The sequence below is a fragment of the Chiloscyllium plagiosum genome, unplaced genomic scaffold, assembly GCF_037043375.1.
Source record: "Chiloscyllium plagiosum isolate Xiang-an unplaced genomic scaffold, Cpla_swu_hap1 HiC_scaffold_8, whole genome shotgun sequence".
In the NCBI taxonomy this organism is placed as follows: Eukaryota; Metazoa; Chordata; class Chondrichthyes; order Orectolobiformes; family Hemiscylliidae; genus Chiloscyllium; species Chiloscyllium plagiosum.
Window position 1 is genome coordinate 70,100,551 of NW_028270146.1, and position 15,162 is coordinate 70,115,712.

Genomic DNA, 15,162 nt, shown 5'->3' on the forward strand with positions numbered 1-15,162 from the left:
AAGTTATCTGTGCAAACAAAACTTAGAAAGAGCTAAAAATTAAGCATTGTGTTTTGGAATTTTGAACACTGGAAAATGCAGGAACATGAAACTTGTTGTTGATGGGAATATTTCTTACATACATCTCTAAGATGAGCGGAGGGTTTATAATATTTAGATCAGAAGACTATTAAAAAGCACTTTAGCAGCAGAAACTCCTACTTTTGGTGAAGCGGCTGATTTGATTCTTTTCATAGCAAAATTACTGGAAGAAATTTTGGGATTCAGCAGCAAGACCCATTGAGTGCCATATTGATAATATGTAACTATATGATAATGTACACACAATGAAATGAGTGAAAAAAAGACTCAGAATCAATTCTGCAGTTTTATAACAGATGCTGAACAAAGGGGAAATCTCTAAACTGAAATGATGGATAGCAGCAGCCAGCTGTCTGATTTTTCTACAAAGAAAGACACGAGCTCTAACAAACTGTTGGACATACTGGAAAAAGGACGGTTGGAGCTTTGTGCAAAGGGAATAAGGAATATGTTGTAATTTTGTATATTTTAATTTGTTTGTTTTTAATTAAGTATATATTGATTTATTTAAAATGATAAAAAGGAATCTGTTATCATTTACTAAGTTCTGAAGGGATGCCCGAGATCTAATACAATGAGGGAACAGGTGAAGAATAATTTAAATAAAGGTTAAATGGGTGTGAATTGGTTGTATAACTATAGCCCATAATGGGCTTTGTACGTAAATATTGAATTGGTTACATAGATGTTTTTGCAGGTGTGGACAGTCATTAAAAAGACAAAAGAAAAAGTAACAGTGATTTTGTGTGGTGGGAAGGTCACTCAGTTGTGTGTGATAACAGTTCAGTGTAAAAAGAGGAAAAAAAATCAGTTAGATGTAGGTTTTATGGAGTGTTAACTAAATGGAGCTCTCAACATAAGTGTGGACTTGGATTCTTTAAATCGTTATCTTCGAGAGTATAACACTGTTACGGTAAGGCCCAATTTGTGAGTGTTACAAATAAGGCTGTCACTTCATTTTTCTTTATTTAAGGAGAATTTACTGAAGAGACCAACTTATTGCTTGAATCATGTTTAATGTTTTGTAAATACTTCCCCATTCTTGTGCCATGAGCTATTCCCTAGCAAACACCATGACTAATGAGTCCATTCTAGGTTCCAACCTATTTTGCTCAGTAAGTAGTTTATTTGCAGTTTAGTAAAACAATTTTAAATCAAACTATCCATCAGTTTACATCTCTTTTTCTGTGGTACGTCAGATTTCAATTTGGCATCTCTTACTCATTCAATCATAATGAAGAATTTACTGCTTTGTTGTCATGTGTTCCATCTCACTGCTCTTGGGCCAAATATAGGAGTATTGTAAATTACTATATATTATGTCAAGTCATCAATTTTATTTAGCTGAAATAATTCAATAGATTATATAAATTTCAGTCTCTTTCACAGTTTGTATTTGTATGATCTTTAACCAAACAAAGGACTATGAAGATTATTGAGGCCTCAATATACTCCCAAAAAAACAAAAGAGTGAAAACTGACATTAATCTTTATATGTTTATCATGACGACTGCCACTTCACAACTTGCTTTGCTTTGATTTATGGAAAATTTACTGGTGAAAGCATCTTATTGTTTTAATTATGTTTCATGTTTGGTAAATTGTCCCCTATTCTGAAAAATGTGTTGCTAGAAAAGCGCAGCAGGTCAGGCAGCAAAGGAGCAGGAGAATCGACGTTTCAGGCATAAGCCCTTCTTCAGGAATGAAGGGCTTCCTGAAGAAGGGCTTATGCCCAAAACGTCGATTCTCCTGTTCCTTTGATGCTGCCTGACCTGCTGCGCTTTTCCAGCAACACATTTTTCAGCTCTGATCTCCAGCATCTGCAGTCCTCACTTTCTCCTGTCCCCTATTCTGGTATCATAATCCATAACTTAGTAAACAGGATGGCGAATGAACGGCTGCCAGGTTCTTGTTCATGTTGTTGTCATGATTATATTGATAATATATATTTCCATAGCATTGGCTTTCCAATGTACATCGATGACCACCACTTTCTGACCATTGATAAACTACCAGGCTGTTTATCTTACATTTAGTACTGAAGGAGTTGAAATTTTGTCAAATTAAATGTTGGGAAGAATTAAGCCATTATTTTCTCCACTACTACCCCAACTCTCCCCCACAAAAAAAGAAAACATAACTCATTTGCCTGTCTACCAACTCCACGCCTCTGCCAGCAAAAGTCTGACACGAAACTAGTCTGTCAAAAAGTTAATATCATATTTGACCTTGAAGTGTGCTTACACTGAGACTGCCTCTTTCAAATTGCCCAACTTTGTTTCTATCTCAGCACTTACAATGCTGATGCCACATTTATTTCTTTGTGACTTTTAGGTTTGACTACTTCAATATCTCCCACATTATACTAATTATAAATGGTCTGAAACTTAATTTGCACCAACACCTGTCTACATATGACGCCTGTTTTGTGAGTCACTGCTGTTTACACCACACTTTGCAGAACTGTAGAAGACTATCTTACCTGTATAAATTCTTTATATTCGTAACAAGAGAAGTTAGTGCAATATATTTTGGAGAAACCACAAGATTACTTGCAAAACATTTCTATTCACTTTCAGAATTGCTTTAGAATCTAATTGTCATGTAGCAATTTTCCAAATCTTATTAATATAATACATGTTCTCAGCTTGAAAATAAATTGTCAACCTCTTTGGCCATTTTAAAAATATATACAAAGCTTTAAATAATTACGAACTCACCGTTGTGTGACTTTGGTAATTCAATTACTAGTTCACTGAATTGGGCAATAGTTTGGCAATATGTGGGTTGACATGGGTAAATACCAAACCATCAAATAATCCCAAGGTGGTTTCGCTTTCAGTCTCCATCTAAAGGCCGGTCCAACCCACAGTATCACAACCTCTCTCACAAGAAGGGAATGAAAACAAATCAAAAATCCACACCAGCCAGAACAGGGTTGAAATTCTGTACTGCTGGTAGCAATCTGATCCACATAGCCATCAGCTAACTGATTCAAGGAGTCCAAGTTGCTGCTGTAATGTACCATTTTACATGTATGATGCAGCCATTTCAAATTAATCAGCTTCCCAATGGGAGGGTTATGTTAAATTACCGCAACTGTATTAACCTTTTATAATTACAGCCATGGTGTAACATTTAGTAAAATCAGGAGACTTGGGGGCAGGGTAATGTAATTAAATTTGTTAAATGCAAAAATGACTTTCCAGCACGTGAGTAGTCTATATGAAAGAATTGTAATATTTCTTAAGATTTTAAATACCAAATTAGACAAACATAAGATACAGTTTCTTCATGAAACTTTTAAATACTGAGCAACAAATATGTTTAAAAACTATCCACATTTAGAAAAAGAAAATTTATATTCAGACAGAAGTAATTTTCTTACCTGAGAACATAATTGACCCAGATGACATTTTTTTCAGTGGCATTTTTTGCATTGAATGCAATAGTGGCACTGGACTGGATCCAAATATAGCCTCCATTTTTCTGCAGCCAGCGATAGTACTTAGTTACACATTGGCCTTTATTCAATACTAAACAAAAGAGATCAATTTCTATTAGGAAGAGCAGTAATGCAGAAGGGACAATTATAATTGGCTATATTACACAAAGATTGGCCCACATACTCTTTTATGTCACTGTCTTTCTAATGTATCTCTCATATATTCTAATGTATCTCTCATGTTTAATTTGTAGATTATGATATATACAATAGCAAACTGGATTGAATAATCATCACCTTTTTCTTACTATTTTTATTTGCAGGATAACATTGAACATTACACGTAACATTGAAAAGTCTTAACCACCAATAAAAGCCTAATGATTCTAGTTATCTGATTAAGTGTGGTAGGAATATCATTGATAAATATTTGTTCACTACTATTTGCTCCACAATCTGTGGAAACAAATATTATCACTTGTGCATTGCTACAAATATTAATATGGTAAGTATTACTGCATGCAAGAACTAATTACAATCGCTAATGGCTATTGCCATTTGTTTAAATATATTTAAACAACTGTTAATATGAAACTTTTAGAAGAATGTCACAATCAATTCTGACTCATCCATAACAGGTTTTCAATTACATAATAATTCTATTACAAAATTTGACCACATGGGGGTGCATTTTTCTTTTGAGACGAATCACTCCTGAAGGTCTGTGAAATATACAACTGCTATACTTCTGCTTAAATGAAGAAAGCCTAATTACAGTAATAAATCTGATCACCTTAGCTGTGAAATGGTTTTGTCAACTGATACATATTTCCATTAATCATTTGCAACTATAAATTAGAAAAAGATGGAATATTTCAGAGCAACATACATCATTTACCAGTATGTTCAATCTGTTTGTTTAATTGCAACTAATGAGTGTCAAATGTACAACCACTGTAGAAATTTTCTGCAAGGAAGCTGAAAAATCATTTTCATCTTGGGTAATGATTTTCAAGAAAAAATGGGTTAATCCTCTAGTTTGTTTGTCAATAGATGTATTATCTGCTTAGGAAATACAGAATTTGCATAAATGATATACAAATCTGTAGAAATAATTTAAATTCATATGACAGTGCATCTTGTAAAATGATAAATGTTTTAGAAAATGCACAGTTTCAGCAAGCTGACCTTCGTGCAACCAGGCACGAAGATTACCTTTACTATTCTTGGTTACACTTTCTGACGATTAATCTTTCTGTAACGGAACTGCACTAACGCTGTATTTAGATTAAGAGTTTAGGCAGCGAATGGATCCTTAAGTTTACTCTCATCGCACAAACAGTATTGAATCAAATATATACTACCTTAATCACCTAATTAGCAGAATTTAAACCAAGTGTCAGTGATTGTTGTGAATACTAATCTCTGCTAAAACTTAAAGCACTCCTCTTCACCATATCTTTTATTACAATATACTGCTTCAGAACGTAGCTGGAAACAAAGCCTTATTGAGTCACTTTTGGAATATTGGGTGTGATTCTGGTCTCCTTCTTAATGGAAGGATGTTGGGAAATTTGAAAGAGTTCAGAAAAGATTTACAAGGATGTTGCCAGGGTTATAGGATTGTAGGAGAGGCTGAACAGGCTGGGGCTGATTTCCCTGGAGCGTTGGAGGCTGTGGGGTGACCTTATAGAGGTTTACAAAATCATGAGGGGCATGGATAGGATAAATACACAAGGTCTTTTCCGTGGGGTGGGAGCGTCTAGAATTTGAGGGCAGAGGTTTAGGCTAAGATGAGAAAGATATAAAAGAGATCTAAGGGGCAACTTTTTCATGCAGATGGTACGCGTATGGAATGAGCTGCCAGAGGAAGTAGTGGAGGCTGGTAAATTACAGCATTTAAAAGGCATCTGGTTGGTTATCTGAATAGTAAGACTTTAGAGGGATATGGGCCAAGTGCTGGAAAATGGGACAAGATTAATTTAGGATATCTGGTTGGCATGGAAAAGTTGGACCGAGAGGTCTGTTTCCGTGCTGTATATCTCTGACTCTATGTCACATGATTGGTAAAGTGGTGAACAGAAATCAGAAAACTGACCTTTGGCTGCATTTAATTCAACAGCAAAGTGGCGAGTGTGAATACTGAACCAGGTTTTCATTAGCTGGATATTCCATTTACATATAGCTTTCATTTTGCTTTAGCAGTAGCACTGATTTTTTATCACAGAAAATTTTTAAGTTCAAATTTTGACTCTGACTGGCATTCAGCTTTGCTTTTCATATTCGATGGATTCTAAGAGAATCTGCTGTATCAGCCATGGTACCTCACAGGTGTAGTCAATTTTGGGGGATTGTTGGAAGGAAAAAAAATGACTGGGAACAATCTTGATTCTATTAGAAAATAGTTTTGCTTATTGTCATGTTAAGGATTTAACCAGCACTAGAAGAGATGTGCAGGAAGATACAATTGCAGAGTACCAAAAATTACATGTGGATGAGCACAAATTTACATGAGCAAGTATGTCTAGATTCACACAAGGATGAATTGACAGTAGATATTCTGTGCTTTTAACTTGCTTATCAAAGCAACTTGTTGGATGAAGTTTTGATTGCTGATGCAATCTTCCATTTTCTGGATTGATCAATTAAGCAACCACTGAAATGTCTCCACAATGATTTTTCCGTTTTTGTAATTCTCAAGTTGAACAAAGGCACTATTGTACTCAGTTGGCTGTCTGCCTAGCACAGTGATAAGGTGATGAAAGCTTTGAAACTGAAGAATACAAAGGACATATAGGAGGGTGGGAACAGGCGACAATCTTTTGGGTGGAGGTAATCCTGACAAAGCCAATACAGGCTTAAGTGAAACATTATCCAAGTCGCACAAGTGCTGTACAGTTACCTTGATCAGTGTTCTGATGAGGTTTCATTCATCGTCTTCTTTACCTCACTGTTTGACATTGACCTTCATAAACTTAGTAATATGAAAACAAAGAATTGTAGATGTTGTAAATCTGAAATACAAACACAAACACAAAGTTCTGGAGAAACTCAGGTCTGTCAGCATCTGTAGAGAGAAAAAACATTAATGTTTCGAGTTCCAGCGACCATTCGTGAGAACTTCTCACAAAGGGTCACTGGATTTGAAAGATTAACTCTATTTTTCTCTACAGATGTTGCCAAATTTGCTGAATTTCTCCACAACTTTCTGTTTTCCCTTACAAACTCAGTGCTTGATCCAGTCATGTTGTTTGTTATTTATTTAAGTTATTTGGATGAGAGTTTAGCAGGAATGTTCAGTAAGTTTGCAGATTACTAAACATTGGTGGTATAGCAGACAGGAAAGAAGGTTATCTAAAATTACAAATGGATCTTGATCAAATGGGCCAATTGGCTGAGGTGTAGCTGATGGAGTTTAATTTGGATAAATGCGAGATATTACATTTTGGTAAAGCAAACAGGGACAGGACTTACACAGTTAATGCTACGGCCCTGGGCCATGTTGTCAAACAGTGAGACCTAAGGGTTCATGTACATAGTGTATAAGGTGTTTAGCATGTTTGCATTCATTGCTCACACCATTGAGTATAGGAGACAGGGTGCCATGCTGAAGTGGTATAGGATATCAATGAAGCCACCACGGTTTTGAAGACAGTTCTGGTTGCCCTGCTATAGAAAGGATATTAGTAAATTGGAGACAGTTCAGAAAAGTTTTACCAGGATGCTGTTGAACTAGAGGGTTTGAGGTATGAGGAGAGGCTGGACAGCCCTCTTTTTTTCACTGTAGAGTAGGAGGTTGAGAGTGACAATATGGAGGTTTATAAAATCTTGAGGGCATAGATGAGGTAAATAGTCAGGGTCTTTTCTCTCTGGTGGGGGAGGTCAAAACTAGGGGAATATTTTTAAGGTGAGAGAAGAAAGATTTAAAACAGACTAAGGGGCAACATTTTTCACACAGAAGGTGGTTTGTATCTGGAATAAGCTGCCAGAGGAAGATGTAGATGCAGGTACAGTTACAATGTTTAAAAAGCACTTTGACAGGTACATGAACAGGAAAGATTTAGAGGGATGTGGGACTAGATTAGTTTTGGGAAACTTGTTCGGCATGGTTAAGTTGGACCAAAGGGTCTGTTTCTGTGCTGTATAAACTTTATGACTATACCAGATAATAGTGTTTTAACGCAAACTTTGCAGGTATCTGTATTTAGAATTCCTCCAGATTTTCTCAAAAAATTATATTTGAAATTTAAAAATGGATAAGAAATCTAGAGTGAAATATTATTTGATTCTAAAACTCACAGTGTTATTATTTATTGGCCTGGTGTGAAATTATCAGCTTTCAGCATCATTACGCCTCTGAAATTGACAAAAACTTCTGGAGTTTGCATTTGTACAGTTAAAAGTAGAAATCCAAAGATGCTGCCAATCATTCCGTGCTTCTCAAAATTACTACTAAAATGTCCTAGAATATACTCAAATAGGAATCACTGAACTCACAGCAACTTCCACTTTTGCACTATTACTTTTGCTATTATTCTCACTGTTAAAAGTCTTTTAAGAAGTTACACCTCATTGAAAGAGTTAAAAATCACACAACACTGCAGTGCTCTGAAACCTTGTACTTCCAAATAAACATGTTGGACTACAAACTGGTGTTGTGTGATTTTTAACTTTGTTCACCCCTGTCCAACACCAACACCTCCACCTCATTGAAAAAGGGACTATAGGTTTTTAAAAGCATGCCAATTTTAGCAGTACTTCGGAACAACTTCTCTGATTCTGAAAACCTAATGTATGTTTGTGGGATTTTAAATTTTTCTGTTATGATAATAAATTCAATATAGTTTTTTCAACAATGTTAAAATGTGATTAAGGGAGAAACTGAAATGTCATTTGTATGTCCCAATCTTTATTTTCCTCTCTGAAAATAATTTAAAAAAATAAAATGAATGTTTTTAACTTCTTGATTTTCTACCTTTGAAAATCCTTTCATGTAAGCTGCTTCCTATTTTTTTTAACAATACTAGATGCCAGGCGTTCCCATGACAGAGTGCTAGATTCAAATTAACCTACAACCTGTTTTGCAGTCATCGGCAAAATTGACCTCATTTTGCCGCAGACTGCAAAATCTAGTTAAAAGATGTTCTTTTATGATTCTACTCAAATTTTCAATTTGGATGTTGCATTAACTACAGCATTATTTCAGTATAACTTTTAAAAATAAATTTGTTCTTTCACTTAATGATATGTCAAGATTTGACATTTTAAGCAATTACTGTACCAAATGACCAAAATAAACTATTGACTAAATACGATCATCTTTTGTAGGCAACTTGTACTTTACAGAAAATGTGAAGTCACCCATCATGTGATCCACAAAATTACAGTCCTTTTGACAAACAGTTTTAACTTTCAGCGTGTTCCTATGTCCTCTTTTTGTTGAGTAGTAACTATGAGTGACCATTGTGTTTCTCAGTTCTTGGAAAATTAATTAAATCTAGTGTGTTCTGATGATCCTTCTTCTCTCTAGCTATTCCATGGCATATCACTTGGAATCCTTAGATGATTGTATGATGCATCCTTTCGATTAGAGACTGTCTCCCTTCCACATCCAGCTGGAGTAGCTCTGCAAATTCAAGCAGCTTTTCTTTCCATTTTGCCCCCTGGATACTGCTATCTTTGATTTTCATTGATTTATATAGAAGTCTGTAATACCATCACAAAAAATGCTTTTTCGGCTCTTTCCCATAATGACATACAGCACATTCACCTTTTGTTCAGATAGAAATACTAATTGCTTAATTTTAACTCTAAGCTCTCTTTTCAACTTAGAAGTAAATGGCCAGTTTACAGCACAACTGTTTACAACCTGATACTTTTCTCAGTCTTTGGGAGACTCTAAGTCTAATCATTGCAAACACAGAGACTGCTGCCATTGTCTCCAAATGTAAATAACAAGCAAGTTAAGCCTTCCTTTGATCACTAACATAAAGTCATCTTTGTTTACAACAGGTAGATGGCAGAACAGGTCACATGATCCCTTTAGATATGCTACATTTAAATTTACTGTCCAAAAAAACCTTTTATCTCTCAATTGTTACATATTTAGTAATGAATATTATTGGATTTTCATAATGTACTAGAAAACCTGTTGTAAACTTTTAAGTTATAATACCGCTTAATTTTCAGTGTTTTGTAAACACTTATGATTATTAATATAACTGAGACTGGAAGAGTGCACTGTTCCTTTAATCCCACTACTCCTTGGGTAACAAACTCAAAGATGCTTCTCCCAGTTATCAAGGTGACTGATTAAGTTCTTTATTGATATCAGGCTTTAAGCAAAAAAATCCACCAACTCAGTTTCTTTAAATAATTATGGATTTATATCAAATAAAGGTTATTCAATAAATATAGAATAATTGTTAACATACCTTGTCAGTAATATAGAAGAACAAATGCCCATCTCTCTCTAAATATCCCCAAAACACATATCTTCATGCTTCAGGAAAAGAGGGCAAAAAAACTCTCTGCAAAAAAACACTTTGGCCAATGGGTTATTCTTGGAGGCAAGAGGATATTATTCTGGAGTCTGTTGCTTTGATGATCTGGCATGTGTGGTCAAATCACTAATCATGCATGGCTGTCTCTTGTAGACTGAAAACGTGCAAACACTTCTTTCTCAGGTAGTAAAAAGTTTGAGATTATTTTTCAATCACTCATTCAAAATAACAAATAGGTTTCACTCTGAGTTGCTGCAGGCAGTTCACTTTTTACATCTGGGAAAAATCAGTTGGACAGCTTGTTCATTACAAGTGTTTCTCCAACTTCAACTCGTTCTGAGAAACTTTCTTCCAACTCTGCTTGCTTTTAGCAGGCTTTTTCCCAGCTTGGCTTGTTTTTAGTTGGCTACTCTCCAACTAAGTCATATAAAACAAACAACTCTGCAAGCAAGCAACTATCGCCAGTCTATGATTTCTTAGAAGCCTTGGTTAAAAAAAATCTGCAGTTCCACAGTGAATTTTCAATGACTTATTTTAAGTAAAGTGCTACAGGTAGGTCCACAGGCTAGAAATACCTCTATTATTCACAATCCTTCAAAACTCAAGTCCTCCAAACTGTATTAAATACTAAGTGTTTTTGCAAGGTTTGTGAAGGTTTGTAGCTCAGGTTGAGGTTTATGGATATCAAACCTACAGCTCAGCGAGCAAACCTACACCCTAAATACTAAGTGTTTTTGTAACTCTACACAATAGGAACCTAAAACTGTCAAGCTAATTTAGCTTTCAAATTAAAATATAGGTTTTATTTCATTTTCTATACAGTTTTATTGGTTCTCTGGAATAGTTATGCATCAATCATTACTCTGAACTACATATTATCTGTGACAGGCTTATATTTTAAGTTTTATGTTTACAATTATACAACAAAACCAGCTTGGTAGTGTCAATGGAGGCAGGATTGTTGGAGAATTATTGAAATTGGCAGTTTTAGTTGTAACTTTGTGGGCAGCAGTTATGCCTCTCAGTCAGAAGGCTGTGTTTTATATTTCCTCACCAAACACTGAACACAAAATATTGGATATTTCTTCAATGCAGTACCGAGGGAGTACTGCAATGCTGGAAGGGCAGTGTTTTAGAAAAAACCCACTAAACTGAGGTTCTGGCTACTCTACCCATCAAGTTACACTTTTTAAAGAGCAGTAGGGAGTTCCAAAATTCTTGCGAGCCTTTACCCTTCAGCCAACTTTACCAAAATAGACCTTTCTTCTTTTCAAGCTTGTGGATTTTACCTTCAGTCACACATGAATGTGGTTCGGATGAAGGCATTTGAAAAACACATACGGTACACACTCAATTATCTGCACTCCCACAATCTGCATTCTTGTTTATTTGAGAAGACTTATTGAGAATAGTGCAGGAGGAGCTGCCAGCATTTCCTTTCAGAACTTTTGTTAGCTGTACTTCCGTCAGCAAGATATGCTGTTTCTGTAACAGCTGATCTGAGGTAATTAGCTTGCTCCAAGCTCCCCAGTGAGCTTGCATGGATCTCCAGCCAAATAAACCACTTCTACACCAAGATAGTGGGCCAAAAATGCTCCTTTGGTACCAACCACAACATTCCCACACACGGCGATAGAAATGTGTGTTAAAGACTGCATTTTATCAACTTGAAGCTCTATTACTGGCCTCCATGATGCTGATCCCATGAAGCCTCTGACTTCAAACCTGAAATGGCACAGAGGCTGAGTGGTTAGAACTGCTGCCACACACCACCAGGGATCCAGGTTCAATTCCATCCTCGGGTGACTCTTTGTGTGGAATTTGCATGTTTTTCCCTTCTACGCACTGGTTTTCTACGGGTGCTCCTGTTTCCTCCCACAGTCCAAAGATGTGCAGGTTAGGTGGATTGTCCATTGTGTTCAGGGATGTGTAGGCCTGGCAGATGTAGGATTATGGTATACAATGGGGGCTGGGTCTGGGTGGAATGTTCTTTGGATGGTCAGTGCAGACTTGATGAGCTGAATGGCCTCCTTCTGCATTGTAGGGATGCTATGATACAAGCCAAGTTTTATATCTTACATCAGCTGGAGATAACAGATGTATCTTTATAATACAGAAGCTTTGTGAAATCTCAGCTGATGTTATGCACGTGACAAGAGATAGGTGTTGTAAGTCTTTAGTGTTTATAACTGGCAGGGTTGTGCAATGGAGATAAGCACCATTGGAAAATACCAAAGCCAAAACATGCAAAAAGCAGCATGTTCAAAGCAATGATCATCTGTGCAATGTTTGAACTCTTAATCACCTGTCAATTTCATTTATGGCTGAAAATTGAAGCTCTGATGTTTAATTATTTGTGATAAGCATAACCCTCTCTGCCATTTAGCAATAATGTTCTATGTATTTATTATACACTGACACATTTATAGATTAAAATAGTGGATGCCCAATACCACTGTTTACAATTAATGTAAGGTAAACGAAGTTATTTTACCAGTCCTTGTCATTTTTGTGCTACTGATTCTCCCTGACTTGTTTTTGAATTAATGTCAACTGGAGCGCATCTCTTCTCGTGCTGGAAGGGAAGTGACAGCTGGTCAAAACGAGCACAGAAGGGTTGAAAACATTAGAAATATTTATAATGGGTCAGATCACACCATCAGTGCAGGACCTATGGCCCTTCAGTTTTACACTGACATCTTAGGAGTTACCTGTCTCATCTATAGCTTGAATCTAGCGGAGTGATGAGTTGTAAAGTCTAGTAATGAGGTATAATTGCAGTGATACCACTTGCCCTTTACACATCACAAACTGAAGACATGCCTTGCGAGATCTGCTCACAGTTCAGTGAATATCACAGTTTTTAAATGTACTTGTTAATTGTCTTTAATTTTAGGTTTCCCCGGTCAATACTGTTACCCCTTCAACTGCTCACCCCTTCCACATGCCCAACAATATTCAACATAATCACCCTACCCTGCCAATTTCCCACTTGACACTGCTCACCCCTTACTCACATCAGGCACAATCCCTCCTGATAGTGGTCACCTTTGACCTTACACTGTTCAACCCATTCCGAGGGCCCTACAGTGTTCACCACATGCCCTGACACTGCACAATCCCTCCCGAGACTTGTTTATGTCCCTCCTGGCACTGCCAGTTTTATCAGCTGGTTGGCATTAGTATTTTCTGGGTTCATCACCTGTCTGGCAGCCAAGTAAACTAACAGACTGGTCAGTGTATAGGAGAAAAGACCAGTGGGGCATAGTTGCAATGAAGGACCCTTTGAAATGGCCCTGGCAATTGATGGTGGGACAAGAAATCTCTATCAGCCTGGGAAAGGTGTTGATAATTGGGGTTGGTGTGATCAGGGTAGGGAAAGGCTCAAGGCTTTGTTGATGGGTATAGAGAAATAAGGATGGCTGACAGAAATATTTACCTTAAGGAAGTCTCCCACACCAAAGAAATCTGTGTAGCAGCTGTAAAATTCAATTTAAGCTCTTCTAATTTCACAGAGAATCTAATTTAAAGATCTTTCAGTTAAAAAGAAAGTACATATATAGAATGCAGGTTTGCATCACATTCTGCACTTTTTCCAGTTTTTAAATACCTCAAAGTCCAGCTAGGGAGGGTTAACATCGATGTTTATATCTCTGGGTAGGGTCTCACTGTGAGGGAGGAGTGTTATATTGGCACAGTTACAAAGGAGCAACTTGTTTTCCATTTCTATTCCCGCTAATTACGCTCATGGTTTTGCTACCATGCTACTTTAATAGGATCCACAACAAATCCAGGTCCCATGACAAGAAGCTGGATCTGCCAGTTAGTTACTGAAGCTCATTAACATGTTAGAAAAACTTTCTTCAGTGGTGCCCAAAGAAATAGCACTTGTCCCAAGGTCTGTGTATTATTCTGATCCTGTAAGTGGTCCTGAGGGGAAGCAGACTTTCCAGATTCTATGCACAGTGGAAGGCTACACATCTGGCAGAAAATCCTGTTATCCTAGGGTATGACTGGGCTGTAATTATCCAGTCTCGCTCGTTGATTCTTCAATAGGATTGGGACAGCAAAAGTGTCCATGCACTCTTTGCTGCATTTCAACTTACTTTAATATTATGCTGGTTTTCTGTCAAAAGTGTAATCATATTCAATCACAAAAAGGCACCATCAGCCGTATTTCCAATATTTTGGCATAACAGTGCAGAATACACAGAACATGTGCCTCTCTGGCATGCAGCATTGCAATGGATCAGATTGTAGCTACTAAAATACTATGCCTGGGAAATCTGTGTACCAGTGCCATGCCCTGGAATGATTTAAAAACATTCTGATAATTTTCAGCTGGCACCGTGGAGGAGTGTCCACAGTCTTGAGATCAAACTGCAGTCATTGTACACAGGCTTTGCCTTTGCCAGAGAAATCTGCTGAACCAACGTAAATGACCCCAAAGCAAGACAGTCAGCCCAGATGAGGGGTGCATTACTGTATGAAAATTACCTGGTATGTCTTGATCACAAAAAGCAGGACAAATCCAACTCCGCCAATTACCGCCCCATTAGTCTACTCTCGATCATCAGTAAAGCCGGAAGGTATCATCAACAACTCTATCAAGCAGCACCTGCTCAGCTATAACCTGCTCACTGACGCCCAGTTTGAGTTCACCAGAGTCACTCAGCTCCTGACCTCGTTACAGCCTTGGTTCAAACATGGACAGAAGAGTTGAATTCCAGAAATGAGGTGACAGTGACAGCTCTTTACATTAAGGTTGCATTTGACTGAATGTGGTATTGAGGAACTATAGTAAAACGGGAATCAATGGGTATCAAGGGGAAAACACTCCACTGGTTAGAGTCATACCTGATACATAGGAAGATGATTGTGGTTGTTAGAGGGCAGTCATCTCAGCTCCAGGACATTTCTGCAGGGGTTCCATCAAGTAATGTCCTCAGCCCAACTATCTTCCGCTGCTTCATCAATGACCTTCACCATCATAAGGTTAGAAATGGGGATGTTTGCTGATGTTTAGCATCTTTCACAACTCCTCACATACTAAAAACAGTCCATGTTCTAATGCAACAAGATCCGGACAATATCCAGGCTTGGGCTGACAAGTGGCAACTAATATTTATTCCA

At 37.1% G+C, this 15,162-nt stretch overlaps 1 protein-coding gene across 11 annotated transcripts in view; it reads right to left on the reverse strand.

Moving 5' to 3' along the window:
• Positions 1-15,162, reverse strand: part of npas3 (neuronal PAS domain protein 3) — a 1,348,016-nt gene that overhangs the window by 29,339 nt on the left and 1,303,515 nt on the right. For all 11 annotated transcript variants that reach the window (XM_087989951.1, XM_043697885.2, XM_087989958.1 and 8 more), the window contains one exon: positions 3,470-3,617. In XM_087989951.1, coding sequence (XP_087846077.1) covers positions 3,470-3,617 — 148 coding nt within the window. The remainder of the gene's footprint in view (positions 1-3,469; positions 3,618-15,162) is intronic.